Genomic DNA, 17,413 nt, shown 5'->3' with positions numbered 1-17,413 from the left:
TGAGCCAGGCGCCTCACCTCCCAGCACCAGCGGGGGCCCCCGGACCTCCCTGGGAAGCTGTCAGAAATGCCGCCTGACAGGCCTGTTGATTTAGCAAGCACTCACGGAACACGCGGCCTTCACCGTGAGCAGGGCCCTGGGCTGAGGGCCTCCATGCCATCACTCTGTCACTGCACAACCTCCTGCCGTGGCCCCTGTTACAGAGAAGGAGACAGAGGGTCAGGCCTGAGGGCAGCGGTGGGGTCACATGGCAGGCAGGGCAGGGGTCCCACTTGGGGAGTCGCTCTGGACTGCTCAGTGGAGGGAGGCTGGGGGACACCCGGGCCAGGCTTGGCTTATCAGTAGGGCTCTGGATCACCTTCCTGAATAGCCCACCAGGTCAACCCTGAAGGAAGTTTCTAGAAGGAATCACAAAGACTGGTCCCCCGTCATGCATGGCTCCAGCTTGTGCTGCCAGAGGCCCAGGCTCTGGGAGAGGGGCTTAGGGACACCGCTCCACACCTGTTACCTGGTCCCTGGAGAACCAGGCCCTGACCAGCCTCCATTTTCATGGCCAGGAACTTTAGACGGAAGTGGACGGTGTCAGTGACATCTGGACGGACCTTGGTCCCAACCCTGAGGGCAGAGTGCTCAAAGGCTCTGAGCCCCTCCACTTGCTTGCTGTGTGGCCTTGGGCAAGTCACTTAACCTTTCGAGCCCCCGTGGCCTCCTCTGAGAAAGGGTGGAACTCCAGCACGCCCCTGCAAAGTGTCAGAAGGACGGAGGGACCTGGTCGGTAGGAGCTTAGTAAACACGAGCTCCTTCCTAGAACACAGTTTTACTTCTTTGACAAACGGCTCAACAGGGCAGATCTCGGCAGCTCTCCAGGACGAAGGTGTTGGGGCTGGGGTAGGGGGTGGTGGACAGCGTTCAGAGTCGTGTAAGGCAGGACACGGGCAGCGCGACGGGACCACGGTGCTGGGGAGGAAGGAGGTGTCCCAGCTCCCGCCGGGATTCTTCTAGAATTCTCTAGGCCCCGTGCAGCAGCCTCTTCCTCTTTGCGTGGCACACACACCCTCCTTCCTCCCCTGGACAGCCCAGGAAAGGGGCGAGGAGGGGCCCCGGCGCTCGGGCGGCGGCCCCTCCTGACGGTGTTTTTGGTGTTCCTGCAGGGGGAACTGGATCGGAGAAGCCCCGTACAGAACCGGCCGGCCCTGCTCCGAGTGCCCGCCCAGCTACGGGGGCGGTTGTAAGAACAACCTGTGTTACCGAGGTAGGAAGTGACTCGGAAGCCACCCCGAGTGGCTGTCCCCTCTGTCTGTGGGCCCGGGAAGGGCTGTCGTCAAACGGGCCAGCTGAACACTGCAGTCAAGGCGCCCCTCCCCCACCCCTCCTCCTGCCCGTGCAGCCGTGGGTGGTGGGCAGACCCCCTCTCCAGCCCTGGAGTTCAGCCCCCTGCCGGCTCCTTGGGGACACGGGGCTGTGCCCGCACATCCCTTCAGGAGGCCTCTCCCGTGGCCCCACCCTGCGCTGGGCGCTGGCTGCACACGCGTCCCCGCTGTGGTCGGCTCTCATGGTTTGGTTACAAACACACGACAAACAGGACTGCGCCTATCCCAGGTGACCTCCAGGCTGGCAGGGCTTGCCCCACCCCCGGGCTGCGGGCCTCGTTCCTTCCACTCGTTGGCCCCTCACAGATGCCTCACCCGATTCGTCATAAGTGTTCACGGTTCCCTTCCCTCCGTGGCCCCGGGCAGATCCGAGTGTCTGCCACGAGTCCTCGCCCTTGTTTCTAGTTGGCCTCCCGGGACCTTTCCACTGTCCTCGCTGCTGTAAGTAACACATCCTGGTGCCTGAATGGTTGCTCACGTTTTGCAGTATTTTCTCAGGCTCTAGCCCCGGGGGGACGGAAGTGGGTCCGAGGGGCTCCCCGAGTGTTTGTGTTTGGGACATGTTGTCCATGTGGCCGCGTCGGCTGCCCTGGGACAGCAGAGAGGGGCCTCCCCGGAGGCTTGGGCATGCAGGAGCGGGCGGCTCTCCACACCAGGCTTTTCTTGGCAGTCCAGGGGGCTCTGGGGTGCAGAGACAGGTGGGCTGGGGTATGGGGTCCCAGACCCGGTTGGGGTGCGGGGTCCTATTGTCCCGGCCAGCTGGTCACTGCTGGTTCTGCCCAACGTGAGCCCAGGAGACGGGGAGGCTTGTTAACAGCAGTGTGTCCTGCCGGCCCGGCCCGCCCTGACTCTGTCTCCAAGCAGGGCGCCACACGCTGGTCCTCAGCGAACCCCTCCACGGAAATCCCTGCTCCGGGTCCCGCATCCACAAAACCCGGGTGCTAGAGCCCGGCGCGCTGGCTTCAGGAGGAGCACTCCTGCCACATGCCAGCTGCGGGCCACTGGGTGGGCCGCCCCCTCTCTGGGAGCCTCAGTCTCCCTGCCTAGAAGTGGGGGTCATGGCAGGACAAGATCGTGGGTGGAGACTGGCCCTCGGGCCTGTCCGGGCCCTTCCCTGTGTCCCTGGCAGGCAGAGCCTGTGGCTGCCGTCCAGTCCCCCAGGAGGGGCGAGTCCCTTGTCAGGTCCCAAGAGTCAATTTGGGGAGCGTAGGAGAGGGAGGCCCGTGGAGGATCCTCCTCGGATCTCCTGCCGTTCTTTGCTCGAGCCTGATCACAGGGCTGTTTTCAGCGTCCGTCAACCCCTCCGGGAGGGCCTCCAGGCGCACAAGCCAGAGCAGCTAGGTCCAGGAGTCGTCTCCATGGTTCCCAGAGCTGTGTGCTTGGGCATACCGCGTGCCGCCTGGGGCTCAGTCTGCCCATCTGTAACAGTGGCAGTAAGAGTCTGTCTGTAAAAGCTTTGCCGGGAGGATGCCCAGAGAAAGATGTGAATGGCTCGCACAAGAACCCTTTCTAAACACACTCGTTATCCACTCCAAGAAGTAGGGGTGGGGAGGTATGACTGCACTTGTCACCTTGCCAGGGGTCCTTCCTCACCTGGTGGGGACTGTAGGTCTTGGGGGTAGGGGCTCATCCATGCTGTGAACCTGGCAGATACATTCTCCTCCTTGGAAACACAGGCCTGGTGTCACACCTCCTCTAGGGAGCCTTCCCTGATTACACAGACAGTGCACCTGCTTCCGTGCTCTCTCTACCCCCAGACTCTTCCTGGATGCCTGGTCACTTGTTGTTCCAATAGCCAGTAGGCTCTGAGGGCTCCGGGGTCGCAGAGCAGATGTGTTCTGCCTGCGGGCGAATGCATATACCACCCATATGCCCAGAGGGTCATTTTCAAAGGACACATGCACACAAAGACACCTCAGATGCTGGGTTACCCACCCAATGAAGCCTTTATGCTTGTTTCTTTATTTTTGGTGGAAAACTCCCAAGTCCCCTTGGCAGGCATCCCAGCTTTCTTAGCTAACCAGGCAGAAAGTCTCTGGTAAAGCCGGTTATCTGCATAAGCTACTTAATCAGCACCAATTGAGGGGCCCCGAAAGGCCTTGACCTATAATGGGGATGGGTCAGTGTTAAAGATAGATCATTCGAGAAGTTTCCATCTCTCCAGCCTGAAACTGTGAACCCGTGTGGCCATGAAGGGTGTGGGCTGTGTGGCCGGGCAGCTTGACGCTTGGCTGTGTGAGCTTGGGCAGGTCTCTTAGCCTCTCTGAGCCTCGGTTTTCCTGTCTGTGAAATGGGGCCGATCGGGCCTCCCAGGGAGCGAGGCGTGCAGGCCAAGGAAGCACCAAGCCGGCAGAGAGTCAGCGTGTGCCCAGTACCCGTTAGCCTTGAGTTCTATCACTACCTACAGAGCCAGGTAGGCGTCTGCAGGGGGCTGTAAGCAATGTCGTGGGGCCCGAGACCTCGGGTCCAGGATGCACCGTGCACACAGTAACCTTGCGGTGAACTCGGGTGTGGAACTTCCCCAGGCCCGAGCTGCTCCGCACAGGGGATCTTAATTGGGATGTGCTCAAATACAGGCTGTCGTCTGGGCGAGCATCCCCTTTCATGTGTGCGTCTGAGGGTGAGGACTGTCTGCCCATTTTCTTAAATAGTGACCCTCAAACGCTTTAGATGGCTCTGCCAAACTATATTCGGCCGAATAAAGCCGCGATTATGAGGTATAAAAATCCTAAAGGCCAGTGGAAGAAAACCCGGCTCATTCTGGAGACGGCTCGGGCCGGCAGAGAGGGCAGAGCTGAAGAGCCCCACTGATGGCAAGAGCAGACCCGGGATGGAGCATGTGGGCCGAGCGGCATTTGCAAACCCAGCGTCTTCCTAAAGATTTCGCCTATAGCTTTGGCCTCCAAGTGGTGATTTCAGAATTCTCTTGTGAAGGTCCTCAAACTCAGCTGGGACTCTTTTCTTCTCTCTCTCTCTCTTTCTCTCTCTTTTTTTCCTGAAAGAACCCAAAGAGAGAATTCTTTACGGCTTAGTTCATCCTTCATTCAGCAGATTTTGTTCAGCGAAGCTGGCTGGGAGCCGGGTGTCTGGGGTTGGGAGGGGACAGGGATGAAGCAGGCTGGCTCCTGGCCCCGGGGAGTTGGCAGCTGGTGGGAGGGGCAGGTGGTGGTGGCCTCATGGCTGTCAACAGAGCTCTGATAAGGATGCCATTGGGCTCCGGACTGCCCCGGCTTAAACCCCACCCGATCTCCTCACCCAGGTGGCATGGCGGCTGTGCATGGCTTGGGGGGTGGGGGGTGGGGACGGGCCCCTGGAAAAGATGCAGCACATTCCGGCCTTGAAAAGCCCTGGAGAATTGGCCCTGGCTCTGGATGCTTGCTTTGCGTAGCCACAAAACACCTGGTGCCCCTTTGGAGCAGAGCGGTCACTGCTGAGGACAACCGGGAATGAGCCGCGGGTGTTCACCAGCCCTTGTCCCCGCTTGAATTTTAATCCAGTGCCACAGAGAGGCCTGGGAGGGGCTCCCTAGACGGGGCTTTCCAGCTCTGGTCTTCAGACACCCTTGGGGGATGGGCGGGCGCACTAAAGTGGGAGGCCCGCACCCCCCACGAGGGTGCACACCACGTAGTCCTAGACGAGGCCACACGGGCAGATAAAAACAGCCGGACTGTTCTGTGCACTGGCGGGGCCTCATGGCTCGGTGCATGATGGCCTGCAGGTGGGCTCTGACGAGCGCTTCCAGGTGTCTCTCAGGACGAACCCGGGAAGACACACGGATGCTCCCGAGAAATGGAATTTGGCTAATTAACGTGCTAAAGCTGTGGGGCAGGGTTGCAGGAGAGAGAACACCGGGGTGGGAGACGTACGGGATCCAGGGGAGAGACTCCGTTTTGAACCAGAGCGGGACTTTGGCCGGGTCCTACGGGCCGGGCCGAGAAGCTCCGGCGCAGAGAAGGGCGTCGGCTTGGTGAGCGAGGACTCGGGGCTGCGGAAGGGAGCAGAGCGGGCCTGCGGCCGGGGTGCATCGTGGTCCAAAGACACCGACACGGGTCATCCTGCACCACGGTGGGCACAAGACTGTGGAGACCCCTCCCTGGCAAACCCGGGGGCCAGAGGGTCCTCAGGGGAGACCGTGCCGGTTTGGGCTCGGCCTCCTGAAGCTGCTTCCTTGGGCAGGTGGTGGCGTGTGGGAGGAGGGACAAGAAGCCGCTGGGATCACCCAGGTTGGCCCGGCTGCTCCCGGCTCCATGGTGAACGCGGCCCGCGGAGACCCGGCTGCCTAGCCTCGCCTCGCCTTAGCGTTAGGACCCCCCCAGGCCGGCCCTGCTCTGCAGCGTCCCTGTTTCTCGGCCACAGGCCCGACCCTTTGTGACCGAGAACCTCCAGCCAGTCCAGCTTCCCCGTTGCCATTTTCCCTGCAAAGTGCATTTTTGCTGAAAGCCCCTCTTCGTGTTCTCTTTTTTGTCCTCTTCATTCTTAAGAAGAGACTTTGACGTCCAGCCCCAAGCCGGAAACCGACGAGATGAACGAAGTAGAGGCGGCCCCCGTTCCCGATGACAAGCACGTCTGGGTCCAGCCGACGGTGGTCAGACCCACGAAGCCCAAGAAGGCGTCCGCCGTGAGCTACATGAGTGAGTGCGGCTCTGTCCTCTGCCCTCGGGCTGCCTGTGCTGGGGCGGTGGTGGGGGCAGGGGGCGGCCCGAGAGGTCTCCGGGTTAGCAAACAGTGGGGCACAGCGGGGAAGTGTAGCAGCATTTTATTTATTTATTTATTTTAATATTTTATTTATTTATTTGACAGAGAGAGAGAGAGAGATCACAAGTAGGCAGAGAAGCAGGCAGAGAGAGAGAGGGGGAAGCAGGCTCCCTGCTGAGCAGGCTCCATCCCAGGACCCTGAGATCATGACCTGAGCCGAAGGCAGAGGCTTTAACCCACTGAGCCACGCAGGCGCCCCTGCAGCAGCATTTTAAAAAATGATATTTTTAAGTCCTTTCCAAAGCAAGCATCATGGGAGTGGGGCTTGGGTGGCATTTCTCCCCAGCTGGCATTTCAAAGTTAGACCTTCTCCTTTGAAAGGGAGCTTGGGCTCAAGCTGGGTTCCCATGGAGGTTCCAGCGGGACGGGCCTCCCCAGGCCCGCTCGCTGGTGACCAGACCCCCACTGGCCTCTGTGAGACTTGGTTTGCTCATCCATACAAGGGGGCGATAAGGCCCACGCGGGGTTGCTCTGCGGATCACTTGCCATAACGGGGGCCACCCAGTGTCGGCTCTGAGCCCATCAGCACAGTGCCTCCCACGGCTCCCCTCAGGGCTCCTGGATGCCCTCCACTGAGAGATTGTCGCACTCAGCCCTCATCCGGCTTTCCCCTGACCTGCCCACGCACTCACCTCACGGCTTCCTTCTTTCTGCCCTCCCCAGCCCCGGCTGGAGCCCAACGTTCCATGTCCCCGATCCAGCCCCTTAATGGAAGGTTTGGGGCTCCCTCGGGACATTTCCCCCCCAGGCATGACACAGGCCTGGGCTGTCTGCCTGGGGTTCTCCGCGTCCCCCTGAGCTGCCAACGGCATAAAGTGGGGCCCCCTCACCCTGAGCAGGGGCGAGCTCATGCTTCTCTGAACACCCACCACCCCGGGCTTTTTTGGCTGCTCTCTCCCTGCTCTGCCCAAGCAGTCTTTGTCCTCATGGGCGTGTCAGTGTCGCACTATCAAACCGTAACACTGTGCCCAGATTCTCATGTGTCCCTAGAAAATAAACAAGGAGAGCTTGACAGAGCTTGTCTTGGCTGGAGGAGGCTGTGAGGCCCACCCTTCCAGAACCCTCCGGGGCTTCAGGGCACTGGGTATGGGCCAGGCCCCCTTCCAAGGTCACAGTGACTCCCTCAGTGAATGCTCGCAGAAGCAGCACCCGTGACACTTATCCCTGCTGGTCTCTGTGGAAACTGAACCTCAGACTAGGGAAGAAGGCCCTGTCCAAGGTCACGCAGCTACTCTGAAAGGCCGGGCCTGGGACTCGAGCCTAACAGCTGAAGCCTGCAGCCATGAGTGTTCCTGCTCGGGTTATGACATGGGTTCCAGGATGTTCCAGAAAGTTCTCTGGAGTCCGGGGTGGTATCTTTTACCTCAGACCGATGCCCCGTTGGTGTGACGTGCGCTCTTGTCCTTCTCTCCCAGCCCAGGCTGTCCGGTGTGACACGAAGATGAAGGACAAGTGCAAAGGATCCACGTGCAACAGGTGAGGTCTGGGCCGGGCCCTCCAGCACGGACGCCCGCAGCCCTTCCTTCGAAGGGCCGGCCGTGGGGGGTGGGACGTGTCATAGGTTAGACCATGATGTCTCCGAGGTCCCTCCAGCAGCCACCGTTTGAGAAAAGCTTGGCCCATGAAGATGACCTGTGTCTCTCAGCTCAGAGCAGGGCTTCTGACCTTGGTGCTCGTGGTGCTTAGGGCCGATGATTCTCTGTGGTGAGGCTGTCCCGTGGCCTGTAGGGAACGAGCAGCATTCTGGCCTCAAGGCCCTGGATGCCAGGAGCACCCCCACCTCCAGCCGTGGTGACTACAGAAATTGCGCACCGTTCCCGGAGGGTCCGATCACCCCCAGGAGACCTTGCGAGGTCGGGGCTCCACTCCAGCTGTGTGCGTGAAGGGGGTCACACGGTGGCCTGGGGTGCCGTGCAGGGGATGTCAGGGCAGGGGCCATGGGAGGGCACACGTGAGCTGGCGGTGTTGGCCACTGACAGAGGCCGTGTTCCCCGGTCGTCAGATGAGGTCATCTCGCCGATGGATTCACTCAGCCTTGTCCATCCAGATGTTGGAGACTGGTGGCCAAGAAGGACGGGTTTGGTTTTGGCAATGTGGCTGCTAGGCTGCTCTTTCTGGCAGCAAATGGCCGGCAGGTGCAGCAGCCTTACGAGGAACCTCGGGTTCACGGTTGGAAAACCACGTCCGCGGTCACGAGTGGTCTTTACCCCTCTTGCTCCGGCTTCTGGCAGCCGTTCCTTTAAGGCAAACCGTGTTACTTAAAAGAGAAGGTGACGGCTCCTACTTCATGCTGTGGGGCTTTGGAATTTGGTTTGGCCCGAGGACGCCCCCCACCGCCCCCACCGCTGGACTTGGGCACGAGCATCAGGAAGTAGACTTTGAGCAACCCGGGATGAGGTCGCTCCAGGACTCATGCGTCCCCTGAGCAGCTGGCTGGCGTGTCCTGCAGAGGAAATCGGCCAGTCTGCCGGTGAGATGGGCAGCCTGTGGCACTGAGGACTGGTGGCTCCACCGTCCCCATGCACGGTGTCTGGGCATGTCTGCACAGCACTGGGGTGTCTGGAACGCTCAGTGGTCCCTTTGCGCTGCCGTACTTTTCCGGGCCACAAGCTCATTATGAGAGCATCACGCCTGAGTAGTCAGTGGGAAAAATGAGAAGTTTGGAGAACACGCATAGATAGCCTTGAGAAAGTTCCAGAGTCGGGGCTTGCTGGGACCCACCGCAAGCAGGTAGAGGGACTGTCTGAGGCCACTGATGGAGAACTATATAATTCAAGTGCATCCACCGTCTGTCTCCTCGAAGGCATCCCATCACCTGGTGCTTTGACAAAATAATATCTGTTGGGCCCTTTCCCCCCCTGACTTTAAAAGGTGTTCTTGTTTAGGGGAAGTAATTCAGGAAAACAGCACCACCGCCAGCGTTTAAAGAAAAAAAACCAGTGTCACAGCATCTCCTCGATCTGTAGCAATTAGATGTAGTCCCTTCCCGTGTGTTCTCTGGGCCCTGGGGAGGTTCCCGCCACTGACGCTGAAGCTTGTGAGCTACCGTTTTCATTTAAGGTTTTCCCAAGTCACAAACTTTTCAAAGACTTCATTGCTCGGGGAGCGCATCAGACTCCAACATACGGCCGTGCAAACACAGGCTTGGCTGTTCCTTGGGCGGTGCTGGTTTCATTTCTAGTTTTTCATGATGCCGGACACTTGGAATAACATGGGGTCTGAATTTCCGACCTCTGGCTTGGGTTTATATGCCTACGAGGAAAGTTCGAGAATGGGAGAAAGCAAATTTTTAAGGCTTTCTGGAAAGATTGATTTAGACATTTCAGGGAGCAGGATAATCCTCACTGGATTTTATTCTATAAAAAAAAAACACTCTTGTGGTTCGACACCTGGAAGGAGGCATGTCCTCTCCAGTTGTACCTTCTTCGACGATGGGTGTTTGAGAATGTACGTGTGCGCCTTCAAAACCACTTGTCTTCTGTGAATTGTCCTTGAATTTGCACCTCTGCCTTCACCATGAGTCCTAAACACGTGAAAAGAAGGCCTGGTTGAGCCTGGAATGGTGTTGGCGTGAACTTCAGCCTGGGGAAATCGTGACTCGCCTGGACGCAGCGGGTTTCGCGTCCCTGGACCTCCTCTCTGAGGTCAGAGTCGAGCTTTTGAAGGAGACGAACCCGGGTAGATTCCTGGTGAGAGCCCCTCAACATCTTCACCTCCGAAAATCTTCTTCTCCATCAGGTACCAGTGCCCCGCGGGCTGTCTGAACAACCACGCCAAGGTCTTTGGGACTCTCTTCTACGAAAGTGTAAGTGCCCGTGCGGACGGCCGTCGTGCGTTTGGAAGGGAGGCGGGTGGTTCTCACACGGCAGGATTTCCTTCCCCTGCCTCTGTCCAAGAGCCGACCCGCGCCTGTCTGTGGGCGTGCAGACTAGTAAAGCCACTTTTGGGGAACGGGGGCTCCCCCTCGGAAGGGGAGTCTCCATCCTAGACCGGGCGCTAACATGCTCCACTGGATGGGGAGAAAGGGCTGTTTGTCACCGCTCTCCGCTCGTAAAGCCCCTCGGGTGAGTTTTCTGAGATAAGCAGCCCCGGGAACAAAGCCGTGTTCTAGAGAAAGGTGAGTCAGAAGTGCCGGTGAGCTTTGGCCAGACATTTCGGCTTTTCTGTGGGTTGAGGACAAACACCCTGGACATTTCTAAAGAAGCCCGGACAAAGGTGAATTCAGACATACTTACGGTGCCCCCTCTCCCTGCCCCCAGTCGTCCAGCATATGCCGGGCCGCCATTCACTACGGAATCCTGGACGCCAGAGGTGGCCTGGTGGACGTCACCAGGAACGGGAAGGTCCCTTTCTTCGTCCGGTCTGAGAGGAATGGCGTGGAGTCTCTGAGGTAACTACGATGAGGGTTCCTTCTTCCTGGTTTTGAAGATATTGTCGAAATTTCGAGAAGCACCCGACAATATAAAGAAGCAGGAAAAAAAAAAAAAAACCTGTGAAGACTTAACTCCGTAGCTCAAAATTCCCCCCACAGACGATTTGCCATCTCTCCCCTGCGTGGGTTTTCCTGTGTTTCCTTTGGGCTGAGTTTTGACCCTCTCTTTGCTTCCCATCCTTGAGTTCATAGGTTTATTCTTGAATAGCATTTTTTTCTTTCTGGAGAATGAGGCTTTCCATTTTTAAAATAGATTGATTTATTTTTTCTTGGTGGAAGATACTGTTTTACAGCTAGGTCTGCAGATGGATGCTGGGCAGCCCATCCTCCCCATCTTGACTTTCGCGGTGGGGGAGGCCACATCGTGGTCTGTCTGTAGAGTCAGAGCCATAAAGGAACTGGGGAGCACAGAGCCCGGCAATGGGCTCTGCCCCCTCCCCTCATCTTGGTCTAATTTCTTCATCCCTTCTGGGTGGCAGTACCTTGCTTGTGAAAGAGGGCCCTGGTAGGACCCAGAGCTGACCCCCATCTCATCCCCAGAGCTACAGCTAGTCAGTTTTTAACATGTGACTCCTCTCCCACCGTTGCAAGGAAAGATCTACTGCCCAGAGCCCTGAGAACACTCCCCCACCCCACGCCCAGGGGCCCCTTCCCCATCCAGGACCTAGAACCCAGCCCAGCCTAGCGGGGACACTGGGGACCCTGCCTCAGCCCCCCACAGCCCCGGGCCACGGCGCATCGCCTCAAGAGACTTTCCCGTGTCAGTGCCTATCCCAAGGTCTGTAGCAAGGACCATGGGGACCAGAGCCCCTGTGTGTGTGTTCCGGGGAGCTCTGCTCAGGACACTTCAGAAAGCACATGAGTCATTCCCCTTTGAAAGGCCTGCTTCTTCAAGAGGTCTTGCAAAATTCTCTCTCCATTTTAGCTAGGGACGCCGGGGTTGTGTAAACACGAGCGCGGAAGTTTAACCGGAAGCAAAGAACATGTTCTCGGAGGCCGGGTGACCTAATGCCAGCCACGCAAGGCTCAGCACAGGCACCAGCCAGGTGTGGGCCTTGCGTGGCCTGGCATGCTTGTCCCAGAGCCGCTTCTGGGCCCTCCTGGGGGCCAACTTTGCATCTGGAGCAGGGTTCTTTGTGTTTTAGGGAGTCTGCAAACATCCACACAAAGATCAGAGCTTTGTTTTCTTTAACTTCTAATTGAAATGTATTTCCTGCGGGTATGAATGCTAGCCCCAAACCAGAGTAGCGCTAGCGGGGCCAGTGACCCTCTCACTGGGAGAAATCCGGTTGCGGGGGGCAGGGGGGAATCTGAAAAGCCGGTCTCTGCCATGATTACCCTAAAAGGATAGTGGTTAGAAGACTCGCCTCTCGAGATGTGTGTTTACTGCGTTCACAAGGAAGTTCGGCTATCACTCAGACGCAAAGCCGCCTTAATCCTTGGATAACAAAAAGCATCACTAATAGCTGACTCCCTGTTAATCTTTTAAATTTATCATATGCCTTTTAAAGTCATTATCCTGAGAAGGGGTCCGTAGGCTTCCCCAGGCTATCAGAGGGGTTCTCGGCACAGAGAAAGTTAAAGAGTCCTATTCTGGGATGTTCTAAGAGCTTTCGGGCAGTAGGAATCTAAAAAGATAGGAAGATAAAAAGTGGAGTCTGGAAACAAACGCAGGAGCCATCTTGCTCTTTTAGGAATGAGTCTGTTTGCATTTAGCTCATGTTTTCTTTTCCAGCAAATACAAGCCTTCCAGCTCCTTCGTGGTGTCAAAAGTAAAAGGTAAGCTGGCCAGTCTTTTTCTGTGTGACCATAATACACAGATTATCTTGAGTTTCCCTGGAGTTTTCATTCTCCTTAGCTTTTGATTAAATGCATTTGATGCCTGCTAACACTGCTGTTCTCAGCATGTAAAGGCTTTTTCCTGATGAGGTCAGTTCTTTAACTACTTTCTAAACATATCTGAACATGGCATTGGCCTTCAATTGCTAAACCAGAAACAGGACTGGGGCTCCCAGCTGAGTGTCACAAAAATTCTAATGCCTGGGTCTAGAATGCCTGACAGGAAGAGTCCGTTTCTACTGGTGGACAGTAGCAGTGGGAGCCTGTGAGAAGGGTGCTGAAGCATCATTCTGGGCTCATCAGAAAACGGGGGTTGATAGACCAGTAACGTCTGCGTGAACACCGAAGGGAAACAGGAAGAAGCACGTGGCACGTACTTGCCCTCTCTGGCCTCGCTTTCCTATTGCCTGTATTTTCTATTGCCCAGGGCACGTTCATGTGGCAGGGTGGGATGCATCCATGGGAGAGCATGCCATAGGCAGAGGGGAGCTGTGAATTCGAACTTTCCAGTCTGGGCACTTGACTGGAATGGTCCCAGGCAAGCGAGATGCTTCCTCGGGAAATTGGCCCGACGACCCTTCCTTTCTTTTGGGAAAGCGGTTCTTGTCGTCATAGGCCCTGGATGCAGGAATATCTGGTTAGGTGTTTTTATAAAAACATGTAGCAGCTTTTTATCCATTTTACAAAAGTAATGCCTATTTATTCCAGATAATTAAAAAATACAAATAAGCATTAAAAAAAAAAAAAAAGGATTTGGCCCAGTTTCCGCCACTCAGAGATAACATTGTGAACATTTTGGTGGATACCTTTATGGTTTATTTTACCGATGATTAACAGTATTTGCACTGGTAATGCATTGATACGCTTTCTAGAATTGAAAGAGAATTAAATAATAATGTATTATTCTGTGCCTTTTAGTGGTGTTCTCAACCTAATTTTAATGACCTTCCCTGCCTTCCATTGTGTAGCGTCCCGTGGGGTACAGAACAAGTCCCTGATGGCTACCTAGATCTCGGGCCCGTCCAAATGATAGGCTGGACCAGCGGTTGGCGGAAACGACCACCCTCAGGGCCAAATCCTTCCTGCCATCTGTCTTTGCAAATAAAGTTTTATTGGCACATAGTCGCTCCCATTCATTTACACGTCTGCTGTGGCTAGTTTCTACTACAGTAGCAGAGTCGAGTGGTTGCCATGTAGTCCATACGGAGGCCAAGCCAGGAATATTTAGCCTCTGGCCCTTTGGGAAAGGTTTGCTACACCTGGGGCTAGCTGAGGACATGTGCTCAGAGACCACAGGCAGCCAGTGCAAGAGCCACTTTCTTACCTCCGTTAAAAACAAGTGACTTTGAAGAGGAGCTCTAGGCAGGGAATCAGAAAGCCGCTTCCCACCATGTCCCGTGCAGACCTAGGGTAGTCTCTGGCCTTTAGGCCTCTACTTCCTCCTCTGGATAATTAGATTAATACCTGCCATGAGGACCAAGGAGGGGAGCAATGAGAGATATCGTCGGTTCCGGGGATGCTTCCCGAGTGTGGACACACTCGGGCCATGGGGCGTCTTGCCTGTTCAGGGGCCCGAGGTGAGGTGCCTGCGGTGCTAGGCCTCAGCAGCTGCTGGCTTCTGATCCCGCCTCTGTGAGAGGGTCCCATGAGCCCCTAGGTCCTGGGGGCCGGCGGGCCATCTCACAGGCTGGAGGCCTGAGACCCAGGCTTGCCAATGACTTGACCGTTTCCCGCCGTGTTCCTCTCCCCAGTGCAGGACGTGGACTGCTATAGCACCGTCGCTCAGCTCTGCCCGTTCGAGAAGGCGGGGACCCACTGCCCCAGGTAAGGCTCACTGGCCTCTGGTTTTGCAAACACGAGGGCTGAGGGAAGGAGGCATAGGGCCGGGTTGGGGCATCGTCTCATGCAGCAAAGCATAACCAAGGTTTAGGCGTGGCTCTTGGGTGCGGACGCCGGGGAAACCGACTGCTTTGTGCTCAGGCTTCCAGACCCGCTGGACCTCTCCCCGAGACCTCTGGTTCTCCACCATGGCTGGGGGTGGGGAGGAGGGCGGGTGGGGTTGGAATTGCCTGAGAGACATCAACAGAACGGATTTCCCAGGCCCCTGCCCAGACCACTGAGATCTGAGTCTCAGGGAGCGGCCCAGCGGGGAATCACCTTAGTAAAAGCTTCGTGGGGTCTCTTGTCCCCTTTATCCGCCCGTTGATTCTTGGGCTTCATCTCTGACATTTTCTCTGGGTCACTTGAGAATCAGCTCATTACAGCCCAACTTTTCTGAGGTGTAACTTGCACACGATAAAACCCACCCACGGTGAGTGTACAATCCGATGTGTCTCGACAGACGTCCCCATCATGCTGCCACCACCACCACGATCGAGTGTCCAGCATGCAAGAAAGTTGCCTCAAGTCACCCCTCTCCTTCCACCTCTGCCCCCATGTCCCTGCCAACCACTGGTCTACGTTCTGTCACTATAATTTTGCCTTTCTCAGCATTTCGCCTAAACAGAGCCATCCTAATATGGAGCCTTTCCCTCTGCATAATGCTTTTGAGTTTCTTCTGTGCCACGAGCACGTCAGTGGTCTCTTCTCTCCTGTCACCGTGCGGGGTTCTAGTCTGTGCCTGGACCACAGTTTGTCTAAAGAGTAGATTTTAAACGTGCCCCCCCCCAAACTTTACTGGCTGATTTTTGGAGGGTGATGCAACCGGAAATAAAGTAACACTTGGTAACATCTGCTTCTGACGTACCTAATGGGTCCTCTCGGAGCTGTGACTCCTTCTCTGGGGGCCTTGAAGCCTATGGGTTTTCTTACAGACTGACCTTAAACTAACCTGTGGACACCCCCTAGGTGTGAGCAGGGAAGAGCCCCAGGAGGGTCTAGTGAGGGAGGAGACACTGAGCGGGGACCCCAGGTCCCCCACTCTGTGGCCCACGTTCCCCTTGGGGCTTTCTCACAGGCTCCCAAGGTCACGGCCATCACCACGCTGACCCCCTTTGCATGTTCAATCAAGGAGGACAACCTTTTACTGAATATTAAATCATTAACCTAAATCTTAAAGCAGAAGGAAGTTATTTCAGAAAACACAAATGAACAACAACAAAGAACTTGACATAGACAAGTATAGAAGAGACAGGTTTCTGACCTGCCATTCTAGAAACAGTAGGCAAGAATTTTCTTGCCCAAATTCTTTTTTCTTTTTGAGCATCTCACATGCACATCCTCCTCCTCTCTGCCCGCCCTTGTCCCCTCCCCCATGCCTCCAGACTGTTTTAGCTTTTCACTGCCTTTTCCTGGGCTCTCTTCCCTGCCAGAATCCTGTCTCTCTTGGGGCCAGATGGTTTCCGGCTGCCATCTTGGCTCCAGCAACATGTTCCAGATAAAGGCAAAAAAACCTTTTCTTAAATAAAGTTCATGCATTTTCCCCCCGGCTTGAATATCTCCCACCACCTATGACCCACCCATTTCCAGTGTGAGGTTCTCTCCTCATCCTCTCTGCCTACAGCAGGAAGTGGTGACTGACCCAGTGGTGATCTGACCCCTTCGGCCGCAGGTTATCAGTGCCCCCTCCCTGGGATAGTTTGACTCACTGAGGTGAGGGCCCTCCACCCTTTCCTCCCTCACATAGGAAAGCGGCCTTTGACAAAGTCAATTGATTATAATCTCCATAGTGTGCCCATGATATGAACCGGCCAACGCCTGAAAACAGGAGGTACCATATCTCACAATCCCGTATTCGACTCTCATGAATTTATCCTCTCTCGCTGTGTTATTTCTGCGTGTCTCTTTTGTACGGAGTTGGAAAATTCTATATGCGGTGTTTACGAAGAGGGAAAATAGCTTTACCACTGCTAGGGTGGGAAGAGATGTTATTTTTCTTAAAGAGTTAACTGTGTGATAGTTTCCTTTCCCGGGTAAGCCACTAGATCTTGAAATCCAAATGGGGAAGGCCAGCTGTTTCTCAAGAACTTTTGTCTTCTGCCGATCAGAACCATCACATGCATGTTTCTGGTTTTCCAGGGTTCGGTGTCCAGCACACTGCAAAGACGAGCCATCCTACTGGGCTCCTGTGTTTGGAACTAACATCTATGCAGACGTGAGTATGCCCACATTTTCAGTGACCTCCTCTCCAAGCATGCTCAGATCTCAGAAACGATGTTCTAAGGTCTGGATACCAGAAACCCGAGATCTCATTCCCGTGCTTTGAGCGAAATTGAGATCACTTCTTTCTGCGACCCCGGCCCTGGTTTCCCCATGTGTGTGGTTGTCTTGGTACTTCCACTGGTGTGTGCGTGTGGTCGCAGGTGCCTGGGGACCTCATCATGTGCGAATGTTTTCATGGTTCAGTAAATTGAATCATGCCTCCCCATTCATGTGCATTTTTTTTTTAAGATTTTATTTATTCATTTGACAGAGAGAGATCACAAGTAGGCAGAGAGGCAGGCAGAGAGAGAGGAGGAAGCAGGCTCCCCGCGGAGCAGAGAGCCCAATGCGGGGCTCGATCCCAGGACACCGGGATCATGACCTGAGCCGAAGGCAGAGGCTTTAACCCACTGAGCCACCCAGGCGCCCCTCATGTGCATTTTTAATGTGAAGGCTCTCAGGTATCATGTATTTAAGCCTTCATTTCTCCCGCTAATTCAGTCATCCTTCCAGCTCTCCTGATGCATTTCTAGAACTGGTCCACTCTAGTCACTGTGTGTCCCCACTTAGCTAAAAGCACACAGAAGGAAATATAAATTACACTAATGACAACTTGCTCATAACCACTCTTACCACACTGCAGTCTGATCTTCCACATTTCCTTGCTAACTTTAGTAAGGAAGTTTTAGCCTGATTTTTCTGAGTGAATCGTCCAGAACGTAGTCTGTTCCTCCAGTTACCCGGGCTTGAGACACATGGTGTCCCAAAGGATGGGAATGTGGTCGCAGCCCTGTCCACCAGGCTGTGTGATCCTCTTGCCAAGTTGCGTACCTCTCTGTAGAATGAGCCAGCGGGGATTTTCTAGTCCAAGGAATCT

General features: G+C 55.5%; 1 protein-coding gene across 1 annotated transcript in view; it reads left to right on the top strand.

Moving 5' to 3' along the window:
* The window catches only part of CRISPLD2 (cysteine rich secretory protein LCCL domain containing 2), a 60,733-nt gene that overhangs the window by 25,182 nt on the left and 18,138 nt on the right, over positions 1-17,413 (top strand). The window contains exons 6-13 of the mRNA XM_032853838.1: positions 1,152-1,252; positions 5,852-6,001; positions 7,541-7,601; positions 9,864-9,930; positions 10,385-10,515; positions 12,293-12,336; positions 14,148-14,220; positions 16,414-16,489. Of these exons, the coding sequence (XP_032709729.1) occupies positions 1,152-1,252; positions 5,852-6,001; positions 7,541-7,601; positions 9,864-9,930; positions 10,385-10,515; positions 12,293-12,336; positions 14,148-14,220; positions 16,414-16,489 (703 nt within the window). The remainder of the gene's footprint in view (positions 1-1,151; positions 1,253-5,851; positions 6,002-7,540; positions 7,602-9,863; positions 9,931-10,384; positions 10,516-12,292; positions 12,337-14,147; positions 14,221-16,413; positions 16,490-17,413) is intronic.

The sequence above is a fragment of the Lontra canadensis genome, unplaced genomic scaffold, assembly GCF_010015895.1.
Source record: "Lontra canadensis isolate GAN:19392208 unplaced genomic scaffold, GSC_riverotter_1.0 scaffold8, whole genome shotgun sequence".
NCBI classification, from domain to species: Eukaryota; Metazoa; Chordata; class Mammalia; order Carnivora; family Mustelidae; genus Lontra; species Lontra canadensis.
This window is presented reverse-complemented; position numbering and strand designations above follow the sequence as displayed.